Source organism: Chelonia mydas, chromosome 3 (assembly GCF_015237465.2).
Source record: "Chelonia mydas isolate rCheMyd1 chromosome 3, rCheMyd1.pri.v2, whole genome shotgun sequence".
NCBI classification, from domain to species: domain Eukaryota; kingdom Metazoa; phylum Chordata; order Testudines; family Cheloniidae; genus Chelonia; species Chelonia mydas.
This window is the reverse complement of record NC_057851.1, coordinates 60,398,819-60,426,111: the sequence shown is the minus strand read 5'-3', so window position 1 is coordinate 60,426,111 and position 27,293 is coordinate 60,398,819. Positions and strand designations below refer to the sequence as shown.

Sequence of the window (27,293 nt, the reverse complement as noted above, 5' to 3'; positions counted from 1 at the left end):
TTGCCAGCTCCCTTGAGGGTCCCTGCTTTCCAGGCCCCGGTGCGGGTAGCTATAACGGCCAGAGCCGCGGCAACACCAATCGCGAAGGCCATGGTGATGCCAATGATCTGCGCCGGCGGGAGAACGAGCGCCTCCTGGCTGAGCAGGACCAAGAGCAGTACCGGTATCCCCGGGACCGAGATCGGGGCCGGCGTTCCCTGGACCAGGACCGTCTGCGGGAGACCTATGGCGAGGGCTGCCTCAACTCCTCCCGGTGCCAGTCTCTGGGCGGTGCCGTTGAGCGGCGTGCCCTTTCTGGTGCTTCTTCGCGTCGATCTGCTGCCGGTGCTGCAATCTCCTTCTGGGCCACTGGCAAGTGCGAGTCTGCAGAGTTGGAGCTCAACCGGGACCAACTCCGGGAACGGTGCCGGGACAGTGTCCTCGAGCGGCACACCATTGCCGGCTTACCCCTCGACGGCACCAGAGGCATGGACACCAGAGGGTTCTCCCCATACGGGAGGGGGCTCACCGCCAATAGCTCAATGAGGTCCTTTGCAACTTCAAAAGGTGTCAGGCACGGAGGGCTGATCTGTTATGCCCTCGAGCCCATCGTCCGCACTGAGCTCACTTAGGTCTGGGCTCGGTGGGGCTTGTGCTGCCGGGACCGCCTGCGTCAGCGCCGGTACCGCCACCTTCCCGCTCTTGTCAGCGCTTGGGGCCTTGGGAGGCACCAGCCTCCTGTGTGGGGAATGACCATGCCTTCCTTTAGGCTGTGCTGGGGGCCACACCGGGGAGGATGATCAGTGCCGGGGCCTAGGCTGGCGCTCCGGGGCTGACAGTTTATGGTGCTTAGCCATTGCCAGGTCTCTTGACGGCTCTGGGGCACTACGCACCGAGGAAGCCTGAGCCGGCGTCGGGCGCTCCGGGCCCAGCGGCTGCAATGCAGCCTCCATCAACAGTTGCTTTAGGCGAAAGTCTCTTTCTTTCCTTGTCCTTGACTTAAACGCCTTGCGAATCTTACACCTTTCAGTTTGATGTCCGTCCCACAGGCAATGTAGACACAAGTCATGGGGGTCACTAACTGGCATAGGTTTGCGGCACGTGGCGCAAGCCTTGAAGCCGTGAGCCTGCGGCATGTCCCGCAGCCCAGGGCAGGTGCTGGAGGCCTCCAAGCACCTAATGACTTAAGTGTCCACAATCTGTATGTAAACTAACTGATAACAGCTACTCTAAAGGCTAGGGGATTGCTCTTCTACGAGAGAGGTTGTTCCAACGCCACTACGGATGGTAAGAAGGAACTGGAGGGGGTCGGGCCAGCAGGGGTATATATGCACGGTGCAGTGGCGCCACTCAGGGGGCCCGCCGGGAGCCGCTAAAGTAAAAAGGTTCCGATGCTCGTGCATGTGGCACGCGCACACCTAATGTGGAATGGACGTGAACAAGTACTTGAAGAATTTATGTCGCTCAGGGGGTGGTTTATTCACATCTGTGAGCAATATAAATTATGCTGACATAGGGTGTAGTGTAGACATAGCCTCAAAAGGGACACAGCTAAATACAACGTGGAAAAGATTGTTTTGTGTAAGTAAACGTATATTTCAAGGGACCGTTCAAAGTGAACTGTCCCTTTAACACCTCTCCAGTCATAAGGGGGGGGGGGAAAGAAAGGCTAGGGGGGGAGGGTTAGTTAGTGGGATATCGATTGTTGAAATAAGCCATAAATCCAGTGTCTTATCCAGTCTAGCAAACTTATGAATTTAAGCTCCCAGGTTCATCATTTGAAGGCGTTGAGCAGGTTTCCTTTGAGGATAACCACTGAGAGGACGGATATAGAGTGATCGTTTTGTATACTTATGCTAAACAATCTGTTCCAGCTTGTATTTAGCTGTGACACTCGGGGTATGTCTACCTAGGTATAAAACCCCTGCGGCTGGCCCAGGTCAGCTGACTCAGTCTTGCGGGGCTTGGGCTCCTGGGCTGAAAATGCTGTGTAGTCACATTGGTTGAGGCTGAAGCCCAAGCTCAGGGACCCTGTCAGGGTGGAAGGTCCCAGAGCTCAGCAATTGACACAGCAATTTTTAATCCCACAGCCAAGCTCTGGGAGCCTGTCAGCTGACCCGGGCTGGCCACAGCCATGCCACGGGCTTTTATCCCCATGTAGATGTACTCCCAGAACACATTTCCCAGACCTTAAGAAAAGCTCTATGTAACCTTGAAAGCTAGGCTCTCTCATCAACAGAAGCTGGTCCCACCTTGTCTCATAGACTTCATATCAGAAACAGGAGTTTATAACATCCTACCAGCTTCTCCTACTACTCCACTCTAGAAAATATGAACAAAGTAAATGCTCTTATAACTTCTAATTTGCAGAATCAAAGCATGAATGTTAGACAATAAAGAAATAAAACATATATCCATTCCTTTTCCAGTGGCCATTATACAACTTTCAAATAGACCCACAATATTTTCAAACTTGGCATTCCACAGAAGGAAAAAAAAATAGACAAAACCCACAAAATTCTTGGGAAAGCAGAGGTACCATTGAGACCACAGGAAATACAATCTCCCTGATTTCAATTGCTGTGACTGGTGGCACAGCAGCAATTGCAGGGAAAATCCTGCTTAGCCCCTGCAACCGCTGGAATGAGCATGGCCAGTACTAGTCTCTACTAACCATGTGCAAACTGATTTTTTCGAAAGGGTTTAAAATTTGGACTCTGGCACATATGATACTCATGGCCATAGGTCCTCGGATTTTTGAGGCACAACCAAAAATGTTCAGGCCAGCTCTGCACAGAGGAATAACAATTGAAATATATCAACCTGCCAGAAACTACTGAATCTCTGTGAGGAAATACAATGGAACCCAGAGAGGGAAATACAGCAAAGCTGTTGTCTACCCGTGGTTGACAAGCTCTTTGGGTTCCTGCAAACAACGTAATTCCAGACGAGCTCTCTGCTCACAAGGCAAAATCATGCATGTCATTTATTACTTGCATATTGTTTACAACTGTGGGCTCTTCATAAACTAAGTGTGTTCATGATTTGGCCTGTGAACTCTTTTAGAGCCTGGATGTCTTCAATAACTGCTTCAGATTGGCAAAAATCAATCTCTTGAACATTTGAACTAGTACTACGACCAGTCTCCTCTGTAAAAAATTGAAAATTAATCCTCAATATGTTCAGCTGCATTGAAGCAGCTGTTCCGTCTGGTTATTATGGGGGTTGGTGGGATGGAAGGACTTTTCCCTCTTTCCATTAGAAATGTGTAACTGGGCTTTTCTGGCAGGATAGGCAGTGAAAGCAAGTTTTACAGCCACAATGAATTCATTTACTTTCAAAAGTATCTTCCTCCACAGATCACCCACAAGATTAAGCAAATGTGCCAGGCATGTAAGGTACATAGCATTTAAAAACAAAGATTTTAAACCTCAATCCCAAACTTTCCCCATGTATGTGGCATTATCAGTAACAAATGCAGTAATGCAATCAACTGGTATTGCGAATTTTTCAGCAGTTTCCCTTATTGCATTGCTGACTGTTTTAAAATTGACTGCTTCCAAAATGTCACAATGTAATAAAAAAACATCCAACTTGTCTTCACCTGCATCTCAGGTGTCTGCATTCTCACTATTTATTGGAACAGGGACAGCAAGAATGTTAAGCACATACCTATCTTCAGCAGTGGTAGTTTCGTCTGCCACAATGCTAATTCCTTAATAGGACTGCAACTTTTCCTTTAATTCTTCAATACAACAGTCACACACTCTGGGTAAGTAAAACTTTCTAAGCTGATTTGCACTTGGTAGATCTGCTGTTCTCCTAGTCTTACTTCAAATTAATCACTTTTAAAAGATGGGTGACTTTTGTGTGTGAAATTCCACAAAGGCCACATGTAACAACCTGAGTTATTGTTGCTCAGGGCTGTCATTAGACATGTTGGGGCCCAAGGCAGGAACTAAGGAATGGGCCCCCATGGAAGGCGCCTGCACTAGTCTCTGGGGGAGGAGCCAGCACTTGCCAGGAAGGTGTTGATGTTGACTGACCTACAGGCTGGGTGGCCTGCTGAGGTGAGTCAGGGGTGGAGGTAGCGCTCCCTCTCTGTGCCCTGCCGCACCCAAAGGGCTGACAGCTGGAGCTGAAAAAGCCAGAGACATCTGTTAAAGTCATGTAACCTACGTGATCAGATCATATCCTTAATCATGAGAAAGGTATTTAGTGTTACAAAGATATTGTAAAGTAATCCACGTCTTGGTTTTACTGAGACAGTCCCAGTTTTTCCATAAAATGTCAGTGCGCCATGGACTTCTCTTGACCCCCGGAAACGTCCTGGCTTTTCATTTTCATCAATCAAACCTTTTTTTAATGGGTACTCAATATATATTGCTGTTCTGAGTAGAATTCCCTCTGTATACCAGAACAAACAGCCCAGTGAAAGATGTGTTCAGTGTGCCAAATAGTGTTTGGAGTGAAAAGTCAAATTAGTACAGATATTATCAAAGCTGTTCTCTTGTTCAACATGAAGAGTCACAAGGTGTACATTTTTAACAGTAAGAGTAATTAACCATTTGAACAATTTACCAAGGGTCATGGTGGGTTCTCCATCACTGACAATTTTTAAATCAAGATTGGATATTTTTCTAAAAGATATACTTAATCTAGGAATTATTTTGAGGGAAGTTCTATGGCTGGTGTTATAGAGGTGGTGATCACATAGATTCCAAGGCCGGAAGGGACCAATGAGACTTGTGCAGTATTTTGAGATAAACTCATTCAAAACAGTGTTCCTAAGGAAAAAAAATCCTCCACTCGAGAAAGAGGTGTGTCTGTTGATTCAGCAGCTGATGTGACATCAGCATCCTTTTTTTAAAAGGCTTTTGTCTTCTGTATTGTTATATTATGACCCACAAAAAAGTGTCTCCATTTTTTATTTTGAAAAATATGGTCACTTGATTTCTTGGGTATTGTATTTGAGAGAAACTACCTTGTGAGGAGGCCTCTGATCTGTATGTTTTATATGGCAATACAGCATGGAAGAGGTTACTGTACATGTGGATGTTAGTTTCCAGTGACAATGGTGTCACACATTTATACTGTTCATGGGGAGATATTCAAATTAGCAATATCTGCTGCCATAAAGCCTAACCTTGCACATAGTACAATATATAAATAATATTCAGAGATTGGTCCCTGAATGGTATACTGTTTGTTTTTTAAAATGTTATGTTCCAAGTGCACATATGCTTCATTGAAAGTTTGGTCAGCTCTGCCACAAAATATTCCTATTGCAGTGACAGAGAGATGAGCAATATTAATGTACATTACATGTAACTGTTCAGCTGTTTAAATCTTTTCCATTATAGTTTCTCCATGGATTTCATGCCAACCTATTAAAAGGGTAAGAAAGGAAACATTGCATGTACATTACAACTCAAACCACCTCATAATCTCATTTATGTAAAACCTCTCTTGCTCCACCTTGCCCCATGTCATCTATCCCTGTATCTGAAAGCACCCATAGGTGTGCACAGCACAAATGGAAAGACAAGCTCCCTGATGGAAGAGTAAACAATCTAAATGTCAGATGTGATGTGATCTGTGGGGATAATGAATAGTAGGAAGAGGATACGAAGAAGGAAGAAATATCTTCAAAATCATGCAGTTACTAAACTAGTTGTGTACATATCCTGGTGGTTAAATTACTAGAGTTTTTAAAATATTTTCTAGTCGCTAATATTAAAAAAATTATTGTAGGACTGTTATAAGAGATTTATCTGAATGAACTATTTGAATTAAGAGAGCATAGTGGCCTGGCACAACCGAACAGGAAAGTATTCCAAGCGTAAGGGCAGCTAGAAAGAAGGTAGAGGAATAGAATGTCAAGGCTGGCACCACCGGTAGAGCGCAAGCAGCAGAGAACAATGTAGAATACGAGGCCTGAGATGTAAGATTAGCATTTGGATTGCGATCTTGCAAGTTTCGGACCACTTCCTGCGAGTTATTGAAAGCCTCCAAGTCCTGTTGATTCAAATGCAGAGTTGGTTCCTTAGATTTCAAGCTACTGGGGGCAGGGACTGTCCCCTCAGTCTCTCTGTACAGTACCATGGACAACATGCTACTGCATACAAGTGTCCTGAAGAGTATTTAGAACATGGAGACGCTGACTTGTGCCTTATACACACTCTTCATGTTGGCTCAAAAAAATGATCATTTGAAAATGTTAGGATGTAAAATGCCACCTGCCACTCCAGGTGGCTACCATGGCTTCGGTAAAATGGTGCCTGACAAATGACCATCAGTGCATTTCCACTGTGTTTGTGAACTGGTAACTTACAACCCTGTTCAGGGAATTTTAAAATCTTTATGTAATTATTCAATTAGAAAGAATGTTATTATATAGGAACCAGGATTCTTGATCATTTTGCTTTGTATTGAGTTTGCAATGTAATATATGTCAATGTATCTTTTTATTTATATGTTAAGTATTCTGGATATGAGACAATGCCTGCGCAGTATTAAATATAAAATCAGGTAAGTCTGTGGTATGGCAAAAGTATTTACACTAATATGGTTATGCAATGATTACAAGATGAAGTCGTTTGTCCTGTAACTGGGACCAAAAAATAAATAATAATAATAATAATAATTAATAAATAATGTGGACATAATGTGACAAAATAGAATCAGAAGTCTTTTTTTCCCTGTATGCCCAATTCTCAATTGAGCATGAAAGTAACATTTGTCCTTTTTCCCCCATTATGTGTAACTGCATACCCAGCAAGAGGGTAATTTTCATTCTCTTTAGTATTCTAATTATCTGTTTCTGTTTTATTGCAAGTAAAATGTTCACCAATGTGCATCTTCCTCATTCACTTTTGTAAAGACAAAGATACTCTTTTGTAAGATATAGTGCTAAGTATTATCATACATAAATGTTCTTCACTGGTAATAAAATAAAGTATCATAACGATAAGATAAATTTTATATTCATGGGAAGTACCAATTAGTCTTGGATTTGATAATAGATCTTAAAAGGCTTCAACGTTCCTATGTTTTATGTAACACAATCATCAACAGTTCAGACTGTCCTCACAGTAGGCTCATAAATACTTATTGCTAAATTAAGAAAAAACACTTACATTAAACTAAGAAAATGCATTTACATTAAACTAAGAAAATGCCATTAAGCAATTATCCAGCATAACACAATTTCAATACTATGAATATATTTTTAAACTAGACTACATCACTTGGGTCAGAGTCATAAAGGTTAATAGCCCTTTTACATCCACCGACTCCAGGGATTACTGTTAAACTGGAGTCATGACTAATAAGGAAAGTACTACCATTTAAATAAGTGTAGTTTGAGTTAGTAATTACTATTATAGGGGAAGAGGACAAACATCTACAGATATCTCAAGAGTGGAAATGCCATGTAGGGAGAATAATTTATTACAAATTAAGCCAATTTATTCCACCCAAAATAACAGAATGAAATTAGAACACAAAGTATAGGCTGAATATCAAGGAAAGGCTTCCTGAGTTTTTCCCAAAACACCCACCTCCCCTCACATAATTCCTTCCTTAGCTGGTCCACACGATCTCCTCATTATCCAGAGACCCAGATAAGGATTAGGACCCCTTTCTTCTTTTGTTTAATCACAAAAATGTTGCTCTATTTTTCATCAAAATTTTCAACCAGTTCTAGTGCAAATGAAAAAAAGAAAAGCCAAACACACATACAGATACCTTTCTATAAAAATAGATTTTTGACTCTGGCCTGGCACCATTATGACATGTTATAGAAGTGCTGCTCAGATTGCTGTTTATTGATACATTATAATTATAAAAAAAAAAAAAAAAAAACTTTTACTGATCTGGAAGATCAATCTCTTTTCCCACTAACCCACAGATTACATTACCCATGTGACAGGAATCATGTACAGATGCATATCGCTCTCTGTACTCAGGCATAATCCTTCCTTATGCACAATTTGTAAACAGATCCACGGAAGACTAGACCTGAAAATTTCAATGTTAAAAACTCCTATGGAATTTCCATTGGGGGAGGAGGTTAAATTAAGCACCCATGTACAAAACTGATTGTGACAGGGTTGGGACTCACCACCGCAGCGCCTCCTGCTGTTCACTCTGAGAATTAGCTCAGTTCATGCGGAGCGCCCTCTACTGGTGGTGTCCCGTCCGTCTCTCACCCTAGACTGGCGTCTCGACCCACGTTGCTCCCAGCTTGCGGCATCCTCTTCAGGACACTGCCCTCCAGCAGTGCCCATTGCTCCGCTCTCAACCCCTTCTGGGGGTTTGGTGTTATCAGCAGTCCTTCCCTTTGCCCCAGCCACAATGGCCAATCACACCCCAAAGGCTAACCCCTTTTGGCAGGGGTCTGGTGCAGTCCATGATGGCCACTCCAAATGGCCAGGTGGAAGTGCAAGGGGGAAGGGGACCTAGGCCCGCCCTCTACTCTGGGTCCCAACCCAGGGACCCTTTGGTGGCAGCCTTCCTGTCTGCCCTCCTTCTCTCCCTTTGTCCATCTCTTGCCCTGGGCCATTTCCCCTTCGGCCCCTTTGCACCGGCTAGGCCCTTTTTCTCAGGGCCCGCAGCCCGGTACCGGGGAGGAGTTCCCTTCTGCTCCCCCAGCCTGCGCTGTCCCTGGTGCTAGTCCCTTCACACAGGAGACAGACCTTCACCCTCTGAAGATCTGGGAGAGACTGCCTGCTCCCTTTCTGGGCAGCCTTTATATAGGGCCTAGCCTAGCCCTGATTGGCTGGCTGTCATACTGGCCCTGACTGGCTCTCTAACAGGCCCTCCCTGCTTGGCTGCCACCTTGCGCAGCCGCTCTGGCCTGTTGTAGCCCAATCTGGCATGGGGGTGGGGCCTTGCCTTTGCCCCACCACACTGATCTTAGTTTAAACAACTCAATCATTTTAAAAATTTTTCCTAAAGCAGCCAGAAGTGTATTAATGGGCTGCAAGGTTTCAACTCAAAGCCTTTTTGCATTTCTATAACTCAAATAGTAATCTGAATCATCAAAATTTTAGTATTCCACACTCCTGGCTCAAAAGTGGCAGTCTACTTTAAAAAAATAGTTCTAGAGTACTGCCCTTATAAGCCTAGTAGCCTGGAGCGTACTTTTTATTAAACCCAAAATAGGAGTTTACAATGGAAACAGTGACAAACTTAACTCTAATAGAACAAGTGGTACAACTATAATGTCATTTTATAGATATAGGCATTGATTTACCACAAAATCTTAGAAGCAGTGTGAAACGGCAGAGAACAGTAGCTTCTGGCCAAGGCATATGTAATTCTGATCCTGAGATACCTGCACTGCAACTACCGGGTTCAATACTAGGAGGGTGCCTTTGGTGGGTGCAATGAGAGTGCACAGTCATGGTTGCTAAGCTAGATGTTCCATTTGTCACAATCCAATAAGGTGAAGTAAGCTGAGGGGAGTGGGAACTTCAAGTTGGTGGGCCAGCAAAAGCACAATGGCTATTGTACGTCATAAGCATTGAACAACTGCCTGTGGGCAATAGATATCATTCCCTTAGAATACTTAGACACATTTTGGTATTAGCGGCTGGCCTTCAGGGCTACCCCGGCTCTCAGGTTCTTCAAAGTGCAGCTCTGCAGCACACTTGAGAAAACCACTACTCCCAAGTGGAGTAGACAAATGAAAATCTTTCCAGGGAGTTTGCCCTCACAGGATTGCATTTGGGCACTGTGCTTTGGCCACCCCATCTCCGTCTCCTACCTCTAGTGCTTTCCCTCCCGCTCAGGAGTGCTCATTTCAGTGCAGGTGTCAACATTCGCTCACACTGTTAAGCACTCGTATAGCTGACATTTGTGGTGCACGACTGCACCCTCTCCAGAAGTCTCTCTACACAAATGTATAGCAAACTGCAAGTGCCCAATGCTAGCATTTGCCTGTCCCCACTTTTCAGCAATGCTCAGTGGACAGAAGAATTGAGCCCATAATTTCTTACTGAAGAGAACAATCAACCTGTGAACTATTTTCTTCCTCTTTGCATTAACAGATAAGGTTAAACACAAAAATCACAATTATCTTGACCGTTTCGGTCCAGAGCCGCATTAACCACACGAGATCCACTTCCTGGACACTGCAGTGCAAATAAGTGATGGTCACAAACACCATCCTATACCGGAAACCTACTGACCGCTACTCTTACCTACATGCCTCCAGCTTCCATCCAGTACACATCACACGATCCATTGTCTACAGCCAAGCCCTAAGAAACAACCACATTTGCTCCAATCCCTCAGAGACAAACACCTACAAGATCTTTATCAAGCATTCTTAAAACTACAATACCCACCTGGGGAAGTGAGGAAACAGACTGGCAGAGCAAGATGGGTACCCATAAGTCACCTACTACAGGACAGGTCCACCAAGGAAAATAACAGAACACCACTGGCCATCACATACAGCCCCCAGCTATAACTTCTCCAGCACATCATCAGTGATCTACAGCCTATCCTGGAAAACGATCCCTCACTCTCACAGACCTTGGGAGGCAGGCCAGTTCTCGCTTACAGACAGCCCTCCAACCTGAAGCAAATATTCACCAGCAACTACACACCACATCACAGAAACACTAACCAACGAACCAATCCCTATAACAAACCCCGTTGCCTACTCTGTCCATGTCTACTCTAGCAACATCAGAGGACCCAACCACATCAGCCACACCATCAGAGGCTCATTCACCTGCACATCTACTAATGTGATATATGCCATCATGTGCCAGCAATGCCCCTCTGCCATGTATATTGGCCAAACCGGACAGTCTCTACGTAAGAGAATAAATGGACACAAATCAGACATCAGGAATGGTAACAAACAAAAGCCAGTAGGAGAACACTTCAATCTCCCTGGACAGTCAACAACAGATATAAAAGTAGCCATCCTTCAACAAAAAAACTTCAAAAACAGACTTCAAAGGGAAACTGCAGAGCTACAACTCATTTGCAAACTAATTTTTCACTCCATGCATCTGAAGTGGGTTTTTACCCACGAAACCTTATGCCCAAATAAATCTGTTAGTCTTTAACGTGCCACCGGACTCCTCATTGTTTTTGTGGATGCAGACTAACACGGCTACCCCTCTGATACTATTAACCAACAGATCCACAAGGCTTCAGCTTAGTTTACAATTTTTTGGTACAGCCAATTCAAAAAGAGAGAATGACAAGGAACACTAAGGATGTTCTCGGCACTTTTTTGACCAATGCCATAAGCAGCCTAGAGACTGGAAGGATTTAAAAAATGACATCTTTAGAAATGATGTGCAATCAATTATGTAAGTAACACAACTCTTCAGGGTTATGTATTGCATAACTATACTATCTAAGAAGCACACTTGAAAATGCTAAATGATCTCACCTTTTGTCAATGACCCAATTCACTTGAACATTCTCAACCTCACTTCATGCCCAAAGCTTGCAGTTTTAACTACTGTGCCTGTGGTGGTGCTGGGGAGAATTGGGTGCCCACAATTAGAAAACACTGAGATGATTCAATCCTTGTCTGGATTTAACAGGCTACTAAAACAGACATTTCAGTACAAATCAACACATTTAGAACAACCAGATAATCTCATGTAGGGTCCAATCCAAAGACCAGTGAAGTAAACTGGGAGTTGTTCCATTGGCTTGAATGGTTTTTGGATTAAGCCCATATTACTCAAAATTCTGGAACAGAGAAAATCCACCCAATCTAATCTCTAGTGCTTGAAAGCATCCATGGCTAGGATAATGTAGAAGGAAAACATGTGCTTCCTGAAGTCATGGTGCCTGGGAAAATAAACAGTATTTTTAAATGGTTTTGTGATTTATAAAGTAGCAGCAAATATTTAATATAAAATACATACACTAAAAATTCAGCTTCTGAATACCTTCTACCACACAACAATCTTCTGCTAATTTATTGATATATTAGAATTTCTACTGAATAACTGAACAGTATCTTCATTTCTTCAAAGGGTCAGATTACATTAAAATAAAAGCATCATACTAATAGTGTAAAGAAACCATCTTAAGGCCTAACCACAAAACCAGTAAATAAAAAGTAAAACAAAAACATATTCTTTTTGGGGGGGGGAATTACGATTTGAAGACAATTTCCTATGTCATAGAAGAACAATAAGCATTATAAAAATAATCAGCTTTGAGACTGAAGTTTTCTAAATATACACAAACTCTGATACAAGGTTTAGAAGATATATATCACTCCAAGCTTTCAGTAGATTTGGCAAATCATTCAAATACTAATGTGTAGAAAAGCTGCAATTTCAGTTATTTAAATATTGCTCACAAAGATTAAACTGTACAATTAAACTTACAAACAACTAAGGGATGGGCTTCAAATCTGGGTAATATGCTTTCTATACAAACACATGTATGTTTGTAAGTATTTGCTGTGACAAGCAACTCATAGGATAAAATAGAGTTACAGCTTAATTAGTCAAGTGAAAGTATTTCTCTTGCCATCATTATCAACATTTTTATCTTACCTTTTTGCTATTCTCAGGCTGAATAATGAGTAATCTTTGATCAGAAACCAACATCCTGATTATTATTGTTATTTGTATTACTATAACACCTATGAATAGACCTGATCAACACCAATTTTAGAATCAAGGGACAGTTTTCTTCACTGCATACAAACAAGAGATGAAGTATTTATCTCATGAGAAACCTCATTCTTAAGATTAGTAAAACATTACATAAAAACTCAGCAGTGATGCAAATTCTTTGCTTTTATTCTGACAGACAGTCAACAGCACTTTCTACAAACTGAATGCCTGATTTGCCATGGTCAGAAGACGGATTTGCCCTGAGCAGGGCAGACAGTGAGTGCACATTTAGCCTCCCACAGTATAGCTTTCAGTTACGGCTGGGATTCCACAAGAGCCCTGCTGATGTAGGCTGTCCGGGAATGCACCGACAACCCCTTCCAGGTAAACTTTCCACCACAAGTGCCTTAGGGCCCAGACGACAACATATTTCAGAACTAAATCTGGCCCTGAAACCTGAAAAAAATTAAAGCAACGAGATTAGGCAGCAACTTTTTCTGAATTATTATTTAGCATAATTTCACACTCCGAGTTCCTCACAGGACAGTAGTCAGCAAGTGCAAAGTCAAATCAAACCAGTTGTTTAAGTTGGTTTAAGAGAGGCCTCCAGTGGCCGCTGTGAAGTACAACTTTGTGAAACTAGAGAATTGTTGATGCTGTATTTTTAGATCACTGATATTGTACAAAAGTTCCCAACTAGAAACAACATCTCAAAAGGTAGATTAACTAGTCAGCCATTGCAAAGAAAAATTCCTGACACGTTGCTGCTTGTCTCCAAAGCACTAACAGGTTTAATCCACTTTTTCCCAGCCCTCACCATAAGCTTTAGTTATGTCAAGTAATTCCTAGAGTTTGAGATTTCTTATTTAACAAATCTTACTTAAATGACTTCATTTTAAATAGTGAAATTGAAAATTTAAGTCCTAATGCTACTTTCAATGATTAAGTAGCAATAATTATTAACACAAAGTCCATACCTGTACATTCTGAATTTAAATGGTGTGTCAGAAGGGTATCTGTAGCCCATACAGACAAAATATAAAGTGTCTCATTCTCACTGTAACTTATGTGACTTCTATGACCTTGAATAATTACTAAAGCCCCAAACATTATTTTTTGTGAGAGAAAATGGTTACCTACCTCTCTTAATTGTTGTTCTTTGAGGTGTGTTGTTCATGTCCATTCCAATAGGTGTGTGCATGTGCTACAAGCACGATCTCAGAAGGTTTTTCCCCTAGCAGTACCTGTCAGGTCAGCTGTGGAGCCCCCTGGAGTGGCGCCTTCATGGCGGTGTATATAGGTCCCTGTCAACCCGCCGTCTGCTCAGTTCCTTCTTGCCAGAATTCTCCAACAGAGGGGAGACGGGTGGAATTTGGAATGGACATATGCAACACATCTCAAAGAACAACAGTTTACAAGAGGTAGGTAACCATTTTTTCTTCTTTGAGTGATTGCTCACGTGCATTCCAATAGGTGACTCCCAAGCAGTTTCCCCTGATGAGGGGTCGGAGTTCATCTGGTTGCTGAATGCAGGGCTGCCCTGCCCAAGATTGCATCGGCCCTCGCCTGTTGGGTGATGGCATAGTGTGACATTAGGGTGTGGACTGAAGACCACGTTGCTGCCTTGCATATGTCCTGGATAGGGACCTCTGAAAGGAATGTGGCAGACAAAACATGCGCTCTTGTGGAGTGCGCCATCAACAGCGGGGCTGGAATCTTAGCTAGCTTGTAGCATGTTCTAATGAAGGACACGATCCACAACGAAATGCACTGGGACAAGATGGGAAGCCCCTTCGCTCCCTCTGCGATTGCAATAAAGAGCTGTGGTGACTTACAAAACAGCTTTGTGCGCTCAATGTAGAAGGCTAGGGCATGCCTGACGTCCAGGGAATGGAGCATTCACTCTCTGTTACTGGCATGTGGCTTAGGGAAGAACACAGGTAAAAATATGTCCTGGTTCACATAAAACTGGGAGACTCCCTTTGGTAAAAACACAGGGTGAGGGCGTAGCTGCACCATGTCTTTATAAAAGACCGTACAGGGGAGCTCCAAAGTCAGCGCTCTGAGCCCGGAGACTCTTCTGGCCGAGGTTGTGGCCACCAGAAAAGCCACCTTCCAGGAAAGGTAGGACACAGGGCAGGTCACTATGGGCTCGAAAGGGGGCCTCATGAGCGGGGACAGGACCAGGTTGAGGTCCTGCTGGGGAACGGACTGCCGCACTTGGGGATAAAGCCTGTCCAAGCCCTTGAGAAACCGTCCCACCATGGATTCCCAGAGACTGACCTACCCGATGCCCCAGCGGGTGGAAGGCTGAACTGGCAGCCAGGTACACTTTGATATTGCCAACCCCTGCTGCTTCAGGTACAGTACGTAGGCCAAAAAAAGGGGAATCGACGCTTGCTACGGAGGGCTGCCCAACTGCAAAGACAAGATGGAAAACCGCTTCCACTTTGCCAGGTACATGGCACGAGTGGAGGGTTTCCTACTGCCCCACAGAACTTCCCTAACTGAATCCAAACACTGGAGCTCTAGTGAGTTCAGCCATGGAGTTTCCATGCCGTGAGGAGGAGTGACTCCAGTTTGGGGTGTTGAAGATGGCCGTGGTCCTGTGTGATGAGGGTCAGGCACATGGGAAGGGTTACTCATCTGTCCACTGATAGGTTCAACAGCATGGTGAACCTGTGCTGGCGGGGCCACATTAGTGCTATGAGGATCAAGGAAGCCCTGTCCCAGCGTGCCTTGAGGAGGACTTTGTGTATGAGAGGGAAGGGCAGGAACACGTACAGCAGGTGACACATTGCACTGTTACACCAACGTTGGGCTTGTACACACTGGAGCTTACTTTGGTATAACTTATAACTTATGTCACTCAGGGGTGTGAATAAGCCAGCCCCTGGTGTGGACAGTGCTATGTCGGCGGGAGAAGCTCTCCCACCAACATAGGTGCCACCGCTTGGGGAGGCAGAGTAATTATTTTGACGGGAGAGCTCTCTCCCACTGGCATAGAGCATCTGCAGTAGCAGAGCTACAGCGATGCAGCTACATCGGTACAGCTGTGCCGCTGTTGCAATTCTAGTGTAAACTAGCCCTTAACCACAGTAGCCAGGTAGAGGGCTACAAATCCTAGAAAGAGGACATATGAGACCCTGTTTTAAGGGGAAAAAGAAGACTAATTCTTCAGGAGCATAAGGGACATGCTATAGGTCTCTAATAGTTTCCAGGTGTTTTCATTTACGTTGCTCTTGTTTTGAACTCGTTTGAAAATAAAGCCAATTCTGAGGAAAGGGATTTGGACAGAATGAGATCTTTATTCTACTTTTTCTGGCTAATGAGTTTGCCCATTGACTTACACACACTTACAAATGAAAAGTCATTTTATATTATGCAGGAAGGTCAGATGCAATGAGGTGTTAAGTACCCTTAACTCCCTTTGCCCTCAATGAGCCTTTAACTACTTTGTCAGCGAAGTCAACAGGAGTAGCCTACACATGTGGCAAAACTTGGCCGTAAGTTTTCTAACCAATTTTTTAAGTCCAAAGTAAATTACCCTTTAAACACACAGGACCAGATTCTGGACTGCATCTGAGCTGCACTTGGTGCAGGAGGGGACGCAGGGCAAAAGTGCTTTACATTTGATTCAGGGACTGGCTGGCCAAAATATTAGAATATGGTAGTCCGCAGCATTAGAGCATGGTATATCAGAGCATACCCAATAAATAAATAAATAAAAATACTTAACTCTTCTAGAGCTCAGTAGATCTTAATGTAAACAGTAAGGTATCATCCCTGTTTTAGAAACAGGGAAACTGAGGCACAGAGGTGAAGTGACTTGCCTAATGTTCACTCAGCAGGCCAGTGGCAGAGCATGGAATAGAACTCAGTGCATGAATCCCAGTCCTAGGCTCTATCCACTAGTCCACACTGCCATCACATACAGATTTTGGATGAACTATGTTAGTTAGGGGTATGATTTTTTACTGAAATAGTTATACTGGTACAGCCCCTAATATGGATGCAGCTTAGCTGATAAACGGTATCTTATACCAATACAGCTTATTCTCCTTCACCTTTATAGCAGCATAATTGCATCCACACAATGGGGCCGGACGGAGCATCACTTTAACAACTGGTATAGTTAAAACAGTACATCTTGTGTATGTAAACAAAGGCTTATACTGTTTACAAAACAGCCCCTCAGGAGCTGTTCCTACAGCAGGCAGGAAATCCTTCTTCCTGGGCCATGTCCCATATTTCAAGGCTGGGATCAGGAGGATCAAGCACTGTTATGGAAACCCTGTGCTACCAGAAGGTTCATTTTGCACAAAGGGAAATCTCCACTCATCTGTTTTCCTGCTCACCGGATGAGGCACTGGCGGACACCACCACCACCCTCCCGGCAATGGATACCGGGGGCACCAGGACCTTCTTAGGAGGGTGGCTCTAAACCTAAACCTCCAGGCGGAGGAGGTCACAGGGGAGTCGACCTGATGGTGGACATCCTTGCCCTGGAGGGTCCATCTAAGGTGGCCTTGCCCCTGATAAGAACTATCCAGAACACCACTAAGGTGCTCTAGCAGACCCCGGCCTCAATACCACCCATTGCTAAAGGGGTGGAGAGGAAGTACTTTGTGCCGCAGAAAGGGTTTATTGCTGCTATGCACAGGCAGGCCAGCACAAAGACACTGCAGCATTGTCAAGAATCTGGACCATACTTCTCTGAGTGTTCAGCTTTAGAGGGCAGTAAAGGTGTGAGATATATACTTGGAGATAGGTTTACTATATTTGGATACTTGAATGCTATTCTTATGTTAGTAATTATCATACATTGTTTTTCCACCTTGTTTTAATATTTCAAGATCATTTGTTTTGTTAGATTTTTTTAAAACATCTTTTATCTTTAAAGAGATTGAACAATTAATATCAATATTGAATCTCAAGTATATATATCCTCTGAACAGAATTATTCTTCTATCAGGTTAATTAATCTATGAGGGGGTCTCAGATAGATATTTGAGGACACTGTTGATGTCACTTATGCATCATAAATGAGTGAAATGTATGAGCAAGTCTTTACTCCTACCAATAAGTCCTTATAAACATCTAGAACTGGAAAGATGGACAATTTGCCTAGTGCAGATTGACCAGATTAAAATCTATTACTATTTTGAACCCATTTTATCAACATTAATTTATATCCCTCTATATTTTGAATGCCACGTCCTAAAATAATAGGGAATAGAACAGAGCCTTAAATTAAAGGTATACAAAAATGTCAGCATTCAAGCAGCCTTTGAAACGTAAACACTATATTAGCTTACTGCCCTACTTGGTTTAAAATAGCCTAAATATTTTGACATTCAGGGAATGCAGCAAGACCTACCTAGTAACTACCCAGGCTGATGTATAGCTAATATTTGTAAGTTAACTGGGGTATTGTAGATTTAATTTTATTCCTGGCTGGTTATTTTATGGTTTAGAGAGAGGAGAAGCTACTGTTTGTAATGTTTATCTGATTGCATTTATGGAACTGAAGTAGGTTCTATGTAGCAGCCACAACGCTGCTCCAAAGGACTGGGGGAAGTATGCCTCTCCCTTTTCCTCTTCCTCAAGCATCTACCCAGACCAGTTACTTAAGGATCTACAACCTATCCTGAAGGATGACCCAACACTCTCACAAATCTTGGGAGACAGGCCAGTCCTTGCTTACAGACAGCCCCCCAACCTGAAGCAAATACTCACCAGCAACCACATACCACACAACAGAACCATTAACCCAGGAACCTATCCTTGCAACAAAGCTCGTTGCCAACTGTGCCCACATATCTATTCAGGGCCTAATAACATCAGCCACACTATCAGAGGCTCGTTCACCTGCACATCTACCAATGTGATATATGCCATCATGTGCCAGCAATGCCCCTCTGCCATGTACATTGGTCAAACTGGACAGTCTCTACGTAAAAGAATAAATGGACACAAATCAGATGTCAAGAATTATAACATTCATAAACCAGTTGGAGAACACTTCAATCTCTCTGGTCACGCGATTACAGACATGAAAATTGCGATATTACAACAGAAAAACTTCAAAACCAGACTCCAGTGAGAGGCTGTTGAACTGGAATTCATTTGCAAATTGGATACAATTAACTTAGGCTTGATTAGAGACTGGGAGTGGCTAAGTCATTATGCAAGGTAACCTATTTCCCCTTGTTTTTCCTACCACCCGCCCCCCCCCCCCCAAGACGTTCTTGTTAAACCCTGGATTTGTGCTGGAAATGGCCCACCTTGATTATCATACACATTGTAAGGAGAGTGATCACTTTAGATAAGCTATTACCAACAGGAGAGTGGGTTTGTGTGGGGGGGGTGGGGGGGGGAACCTGAATTTGTGCTGGAAATGGCCCACCTTGATCATCATACCCATTGTAAGGAGAGTGATCACTTTAGTTAAGCTATTACCAGCAGGAGAGTGGGGTGGGGGGGAGAGAAAACCTTTTGTAGTGGTAAACACCCATTTTTTCATGCTGTGTGTGTATAAAAAGATCTTCTGTACTTTCCACAGTATGCATCCGATGAAGTGAGCTGTAGCTCACGAAAGCTTATGCTCAAGTAAATTGGTTAGTCTCTAAGGTGCCACAAGTACTCCTTTTCTTTTTACTTAAGCTGTGCACATAGCCTCTATAGAGCATCTCATACCCAAAGCATTTTACAAACATTTATCAAGACAATATTTAGACTAATTTAGTTTCCAATTTTTCTTCAAAGTCCTGGCTGACACTGTTAATTTAATTATAACACAAAATATTGGCAGAGCTTTTAAAATGTTTGGCTCCCTCCCACCAAGTTGCTCTGACCAGCTTAGAGCTAATAAGTAGCAATTTACGTTGGCTTTCTTTCTATAAACATATTTTTTTAAATACTAGACAACATCACATTATTTAACCTGAATAATGCAGAGGGATATCCAGCCTTTCACAACCATAAAACATATATATTAAAATACTGATGAGAGATTACTGACATTTGTCTTCTAATACAATTGCAAATAAAATTTTCATTATTTCACTGCAGCTTACCAGAATTAATATTGCCCGAACTCTAACGAATTCCATAGTGTAAATTCTCCCTTAGATATTTAGTCATATTAAATAAAACAATACTAAAATTATTTTTTAACTTTTAATATTACATATTAAAATAGGGCATCTGGTTCTTTTTAGCTGAACAAAATATACAGGATATTTGCAGGTATTCAAAACAGAATTCACAAATTTAATTCAAAAAATAGAAGAAAACAGTTTCCACAAGAATGGTCACATTTGGATCCTTAGGAAAATGGGAACAATTCTAGGCACTACTGGGTATAGAGCCTGCTACCACAAGCATTCACATTAACTTACAAATAATAAATAACAATATGCATATTTGCATGACCCTAGCACTTAACAGCCTGTTGTGTTAATTTAGATGAAATAAATGGACCCAAAGAGTCAAAGGTGTTAACATAACCCTGTAATTTCCCCACATCAAAGAGTGTTAACAAGGTTTGGAGTTTGGCATAGAGAGACCTCAGGTTGCTTAGTACTATGGCAAACACACCATTAAACATCCTTTTAAACCTTTTATTAAAGATACAGAAAAGGAGGAAAAGCAATTAATGCATTTGAAATGTAAAGCATGAAGTTAAGCTGTCATTTTAACATCTATTCTTCCCTTTATCTAGAAAGGGTCTTGGAAGGGGAGGGGGGGAGAGGGAACCTTAAATGGTATTAAAGATGCCACAACTGTCCTTTGTGGGGATAGAGAAGATATTAGTTCACATGGGCTGGAACTGCTACTGTTATTGTTGTTAAAGCCCAGTCCCAGGTCCTAGAAGACAAAGCAAGATAAACACACACAAAAGGGGTTAGAAAAGAAGAGCAAAGATAGAAAATGCAGCTTCTGCCTCTGGCATTGACTCACACTTTCAACTAGGGTGACCAGACAGCCAATGTGAAAAATCGGGATTGGGGGGGTTGGGGGGGGGGGTTGTAATAGGAGCCTATATAAGAAAAAGACCCAAAAATCGGGACTGTCCCTATAAAATCAGGACATCTGGTCACCCTACTTTCAACCACACTGCTGGAAAAACACAGGCACAGCACATGGTCTCATCAGCCACTCGGAGACCTGGCAAATTTGTACCAGCCTCGGGCTGAGGGCATTGCTTTTAGCTACCTTTCTGGTCACAGGCTTACAGCAGTGTTTCAAAATATGCAGTCTTAGCTGGCTAAGCCCAACTCAGATTAGACAGAAGGAAAAAGGAGAATAGGAAAGAAAAGAAATAAGGTAAGGAAGGAAAAGAACACAGTGGGGAGGGGACAAGTCTCACCTCCCAGGTGGTGTTCAGTTGGTGTTCAAGCTGGTGGAGGCAGAGGTGGATTAAGGTTTACTGGGTCCTAGGCACAAAGAATATTTGGGCCCCCTACACTCTGGAAATCCAGGGGGACCTGAACCAGGGGTGTCAAGGGTATCATGCCCCCGCCCCCACTTTTAAAAGTGAGAGACCCAGGCCCACCCAATTTTTAAACAGACTTAGTAGCCTTGGGCGGCATGGCAGCAGGGGCTCCACTTTGCAGCAGGGGAGCTGGTAAGGTACTATAGTCTAGAATGTTCATAACCACAATAAAAAAAAAAAGTCTATTCTCCCCACAAAGTACATACAAAAAGAGAGGAAACAAACGGTGAGTATCAAGACTTAATATGAATTGCAAACTTTAAGGCATAAAGGTTTACCGGAAAAAAAAATCTATACATTGGCTATGTTAATATAGGAGTTGAGGGAGGAAAAATAAGAAGAATCTGAAAACCAGGAAAAACTTAGAAGTCTGGAATAATTACATTCTGAAATAACCTCAGAGTTAGATTTTCCCATTCATTACAAATAATGGAATTTGGTTTCTTTGCTTGGGATGTAAAGAATTGCCAGGCATTGCTAAGAAGAAAAAAAATTCATCTCCACCGTAATCACTCTCTTACTTTCATATTGGCAAGGGCCTATGCTATGTCACATCCCAGCTTTTCAAACTCTGTTTTTAATTAAATTAATCACCTTTGACAAGCCTGGATCGTCCATGTCAAATGAGGAAATACAAAAACCTGAATACTTTAATGTGACACTTTTTTTTTTTTTTCTCAAAACCGTGAAGATTACTCTCATTGTCCCAAAAATCTAAAAATGTAACAAGAAATTGTACTTTTCCTTGTAGGAAAAGATTTTAGAATGGAGATGAGAAGTTCAAATTTCTTTATTATTTCTAAATTGACCCACAAGTATACACTCTATGTAATATATTTGCCAGAAGGGGCACAGTGTTTTACTCAAGTTTCACTATATTTAATTTCTAATCATATTAAAGCTTTAGCCTTTCTCAAAACGCCATAAACACATTTGAAATTTTCTAACTTCAACTGAATGTTTTGAATTCTCACCCCCTCTGAAGTTTAAGGCCTCATATTTAATTCTAGCTTCCCTCAGAATATACAGAAGTACCAATCTCTTTGCCAGCTACTTTCTGGCAAGTGGCCAGGTGCCACGAGTGCGGGAGTGAGGTTACAGATATTGAGAACCTTCTTTAAGTGCCTCTTCCACCCCATCCAAGCAGAATCTGTTTTCAAAAACACCTCCAATATGTTTGTTTATCCATAACCCTTCTGCTGGCAACTCTATGAAGGTGAAAAGGAAGCAGCACAACAAAGAAAAGTCATAAGTATTGTAGAGCAAGGGACACTTGAGGAACAAAGCTAAGCTACTGCTGCACTTCACACATGGTATTTCAACTTCCAGTCAAGCTGTTCAGTACCTTATTTTTTTAAAGTCCCATCTGAAAGACTCTTATACCGTAAGCTATTATATTTACAATATAGCTACCTTAGAAGACGAAAGGCGCATACAACCATGCCAGAATTTGAACCTGTGGTTCCAGGGAATCTGAATTTCAAATCAAATGCCAGACCAGTAAACGTTCACCTCTAATGATGTGAAAAAAAAAATGCTAAAGTGCTGCTCTCTTTTAAAAAAAAAAAATAATAAAATAAAATAAAAAATCAAAACCACTTTTTTCAAGAAAACAGGCTTAACAAATCAGCCAGGTCATAAATGTCTTTACCCACCTATAAATAGATAAAACGGTCACCATGGAGCGGCAAAGAAAAAAAATCACACACAAAAAAATAATTTCCCACTAAATTCCATGGGCCTATGGATGCCAGAAGAGGATAGAGAGAGCCAGACACATGCGGAGAAAAGTGATTTTCAAGCACTCTGTTTACCTGCCTTAAACCTATATTGTTAAAACCCTGGAATGCTGTAAAGAAATTATAAAAATCCTTCAAAAGAACATGCTGGTACACCACTATTGGTTAGTGGTCTAAACGGTTATCCTCCCTCTAGTGATAATGAGGCACATAGTGTTCTGCAAATGTTTCCTTTGTATTTACTGTGCATATAATAATTTACAAACAAATATAAAACTTCTATATATATATATATATATATAGTGCTGTCCCCATTACCCTCAGTATTAAATTATTGTAGATACTCATGGGTACATCAACCAAAATAATGTTTTATGTATTAAGTAGCATTATATTTCTACCTTGCAAACAGCCTCTGTATCCCAAGGTAAAATGGTCTTCAGATCAATTACTTCGCAGGACACACCTAGCTTTTCCTGAGCCATGGTTGCCACCTCTCGAATAACATGCACCTGAAAAAGCAAGATGATGCAATTGCTGAGCTATCTGAAAAATTAAAGGGATACTTAAAAATGTGTTTAATTATGCATTCAGAGTTTTAATGGTTTAACATTATTTTATTTCATGATAGTTTATCTGAGAAAAGTTGCATGGAACAGCAAGCTACTTATTGAGTAATTTAATAAATATCTAGTCCTTTGCTCTGTTTTCTCATTTATTACTTGAATTCTGTGTTCAAAATCTAAGAAATAACTCAAACGCAATCTATAACTATCATTCAGGGAAAATGTAAGATTGCTACTGCAGACACATGCTTTTTGTTCAACAGGAACATTTATCAAATTTCTGGCAAATATCATCCTTAAGCGGACTGAATCAACCTTACCATTTTAATATACTTTGCCATCCCTAACGTTTTTTTAGATCTGTGAACAGGCTAAGACCAAAACTACAGAGTAATAATTTTTATAATAGTAGAATAGGGAAAAAAAAGTCACACAGACAAAAAAATAGTAGTAGGTACTGCACATACTACAGTCTACAAAAAGATACATGTAGTAGATAACCATAATAATAGCTATTACCAACAGGAGAGTGGGTCGGGGGCGGGGGGGACCTGGATTTGTGCTGGAAATGGCCCAACTTGATTATTATACACATTGTAAGGAGAGTGATCACTTTAGATAAGCTATTACCAGCAGGAGAGTGGGGTGGGGGGAGAGAAAACCTTTTGTAGTGGTAAACACCCATTTTTTCATGCTTTGTGTGTATAAAAAGATCTTCTATACTTTCCGCAGTATGCATCCGATGAAGTGAGCTGTAGCTCACGAAAGCTTATGCTCAGATAAATTGGTTGGTCTCTAAGGTGCCACAAGTACACCTTTTCTTTTTGCGAATACAGACTAACACGGCTGTTACTCTGAAATCATTCATTATTTAGTCACGCAGTCCATTTAGCAGCATATTCTTAAGAGCTTCTTAATATACATGTGAAACAGCCTGCACTTCCTGACATCCTTTTTACAAAGAGTGTTCCATTGATTTGTACGATCACCCAGACAAACAATGGGTCAACTCTGTAATGGTAAAACACAACATTGAATGCAAATATTATAAATCAACTTCTAGCTTTTCGTCTACAAACCCTTTAATGTGTGTACAGCCTTTCACAAAACAAGCATTATAGTAGCTAGCAAATATTCTGACTCTAGAAGTAACCATCATAGTAGCTGACTGGGAATTCATTTTTCGCATCCTATAAATCATTACCCACATAAAGTGTTTGTTTGTGGGGTAGAAAAATAGAGAAAACTTGTTTTCAGATTTAAATTTCTACAAATTCAGACCAGAAGGTTCCTAAAAACTCTGATTTGTGCAATGCACTTCCTCTACTAAATAGTCAGCTAGCACATTAAAAGGATAAATGGAAGTCAGATGTTGACTGTCACCTTTCTAGATCAAATTTGATTTCTCCTACATCTTTAAGGACAAAGATGGCATTGAAAATGACCCAGCAGGTTTGGTTATTCTCTTATCAGCTCTATGTATCCTAACAATCATTAAAAAAACTACATGCTATGTAACATGAGACCACACACAATCTAGACTGAAATAGCAATCATATTCAAATTAACGGAGATGGAGTGGAGGATGATATAAAAGAAAAATGTTTGACCTGTGAGTGAGGAAGATCTAGAGATTAGTTTCAAGATGGACTAACTGGCCAAAACTCCATTGAATCAATGTAGAATACAAAAAAAATGAGTCCATGTGTAGAGCTCCAAATACATGCATAAGAAAATGGACTACATATTTCTATATACTTCTCAAAGAAGTTACTGAGGTTGCTTGAGACCTGGCAGATTTGGCTGTGACTCCTCCCAGCAGGTTTACATTCGCTAATTCATAGCATAGTCTAATGCAGCCTGTAATCCAATTAGAAAGTCTGAGTTGAAATCTGTTGATCTTTCATCCTTTCTGCATAAACTATAAACAATCTAGGCCCTAAATCATCCAGTTTGGTCTAGGTAGCATGGCAGAACTATGTGCATGCAAAGTGTGTAGCTTAGCTTCCCCTTTACCAGAGTATGACTTGGAGAGGAAAACAGTGAGGTGAATCACTAATTTGAGATGGAAAATCAGAAACTATTTTTAGTAGAAATTTGGGCAGAAACTGTCCTATAAGGCAGTCCTGCCATAAGAGCCTGAATATCGCCCACCTTTCTAGCAAATATTACTACCACCAAAAACCTTGTTCTGACGAACCGGTGAAAAACAGCACATAGCTACAGGCTGAAAAACTGGTTCCATCAATCCCATTAGTACAATGCTTTGATCCAAAAGTAGTCTGATTAGGGGATAAACCCTGATAACGCTCTTCAGGAATTTAGCTAATGTGGAATAAGTGAAAACTGAGTACCTTTGAATCAGAGGGCGATTAGCTAATATGGCTGTTAAATGGAAAGTGAAGAAGAGATTAATTAGGTCTGAGAACGAAAACTACCTCAGCCAGGCTGATACCAGCATTATCATTTTAGCCAAGATCTATCTGAGTTTTCTGATTACTCTTGGGATTAGAGGAACTGGAGAATAAACTGAGGACCAGTGAATCAGAAGTGCATATGCTACAGAACCTTGGTCTTGACATCCTCTGGAGCAGAACTCGCAACATTTTCTTTTGTTCATTGTTGCAAACAGATCTATGGAGGACTGACCCCAATCAGCAAATATTTCTTGGATGGTGGCATCCTTTACTGGCTATTAGTGATCACTTGCCTCAGCAGGCACTTTTACAATCAGCCAGCACATTTTGTAGACCTGGTCGGCAGAAAGCTGCTAGATTTATGTTTTATACAACAGTTTCATGATGCCGTTCTTGACAAAGAGGAGTGAATCTTGCTTCTCGTCAGTTTCTGAAAAACAGTGATTTATTGTTGTCCATCAAGACCGAAACAGATGATCCTTCGAGCACTGGAAGGAATGCTATGCAAACATGACAAAATTGCTTGCAACTCCAGAATGTTTACGTGCAATCAAGACCAGATGCACTTGATGAGAAAAGAGACCTTGAATCTGTAAGTAGTCCAGCTGAGTCCTCCATCCCAGATTGGGAGGTATCTGTTTCTAGATCTTGGATGGTAACAAGAGAGAAGGGCACCACCTGGAGAGAAGGGCACCACCTTGCAAAATATCTCAGGATCCTTCCACCAATTTAAAGATGAAAGTGCAGGTTTCTTCTCTGGTTATGTCTGATGTGATGATATACTGACTTCAAAACCATTGCACGCAGTGAAGGTGAAATCTGGCATGCTGAATTACAGAGATGCAGAAAGCCATGTGGCCTAGAAACCTGAGGCAAGTTCTCACTGATGTTTGAGAATGTGCCTTCAGTTGATTGACTAAATCTAGTATGTTGCTGAATCTTTCCTGAGGCAGGTAAGCCCTTGTTGTTGAGTCCAAAACTGCTCCTATGAAGTTTTATTCTTTTAACAGGGACAAGAATCCATTTTTCCTCACTGATTTGGAATCCTAGTAATGCACAGAGCTGGAGAGTCTGCTGATATCCCTCAGCTGAGCCAGTCATCAAGGTACAGATAACTAACTCTTCCCTTTCTCAGTGTAGCCTATACAGATGATGCTGGCTTGTGTTTATACAGAAATGTGTTCAAATGTAAGCAGGCCTGTCAAGGTTCCTTCCCCCCTCTGAACTCTAGGGTACAGATGTGGGGACCTGCATGAAAGACCCCCTAAGCTTATTCTTACCAGATTAGGTTAAAAACTTCCCCAAGGTACAAACTTTGCCTTGTCCTTGAACCTATGCTGCCACCACCAAGCGTGTTAAACAAAGAACAGGGAAAGAGACCACTTGGAGACGTCTTCCCCCAAAATATCCCCCAAAGCCCTACACCCCCTTTCCTGGAGAAGGCTTGATAAAAATCCTCACCAATTTGTACAGGTGAA

The 27,293-nt window shown here is 41.8% G+C and overlaps 1 protein-coding gene across 6 annotated transcripts in view; it reads right to left on the bottom strand.

Moving 5' to 3' along the window:
* The window catches only part of BCKDHB (branched chain keto acid dehydrogenase E1 subunit beta), a 295,498-nt gene that overhangs the window by 162,267 nt on the left and 105,938 nt on the right, over positions 1 to 27,293 (bottom strand). For 3 of the 6 annotated variants that reach the window (XM_037894371.2, XM_043542562.1, XM_037894373.2), the window contains exon 8: positions 23,234 to 23,344. In XM_037894371.2, coding sequence (XP_037750299.1) covers positions 23,234 to 23,344 — 111 coding nt within the window. Of the gene's footprint in view, positions 1 to 5,321; positions 5,367 to 12,813; positions 13,050 to 19,893; positions 22,302 to 23,233; positions 23,345 to 27,293 lie in introns of those variants that run through there. The other 3 variants (XM_037894374.2, XM_037894372.2, XM_043542564.1) reach the window with 3 other exon arrangements.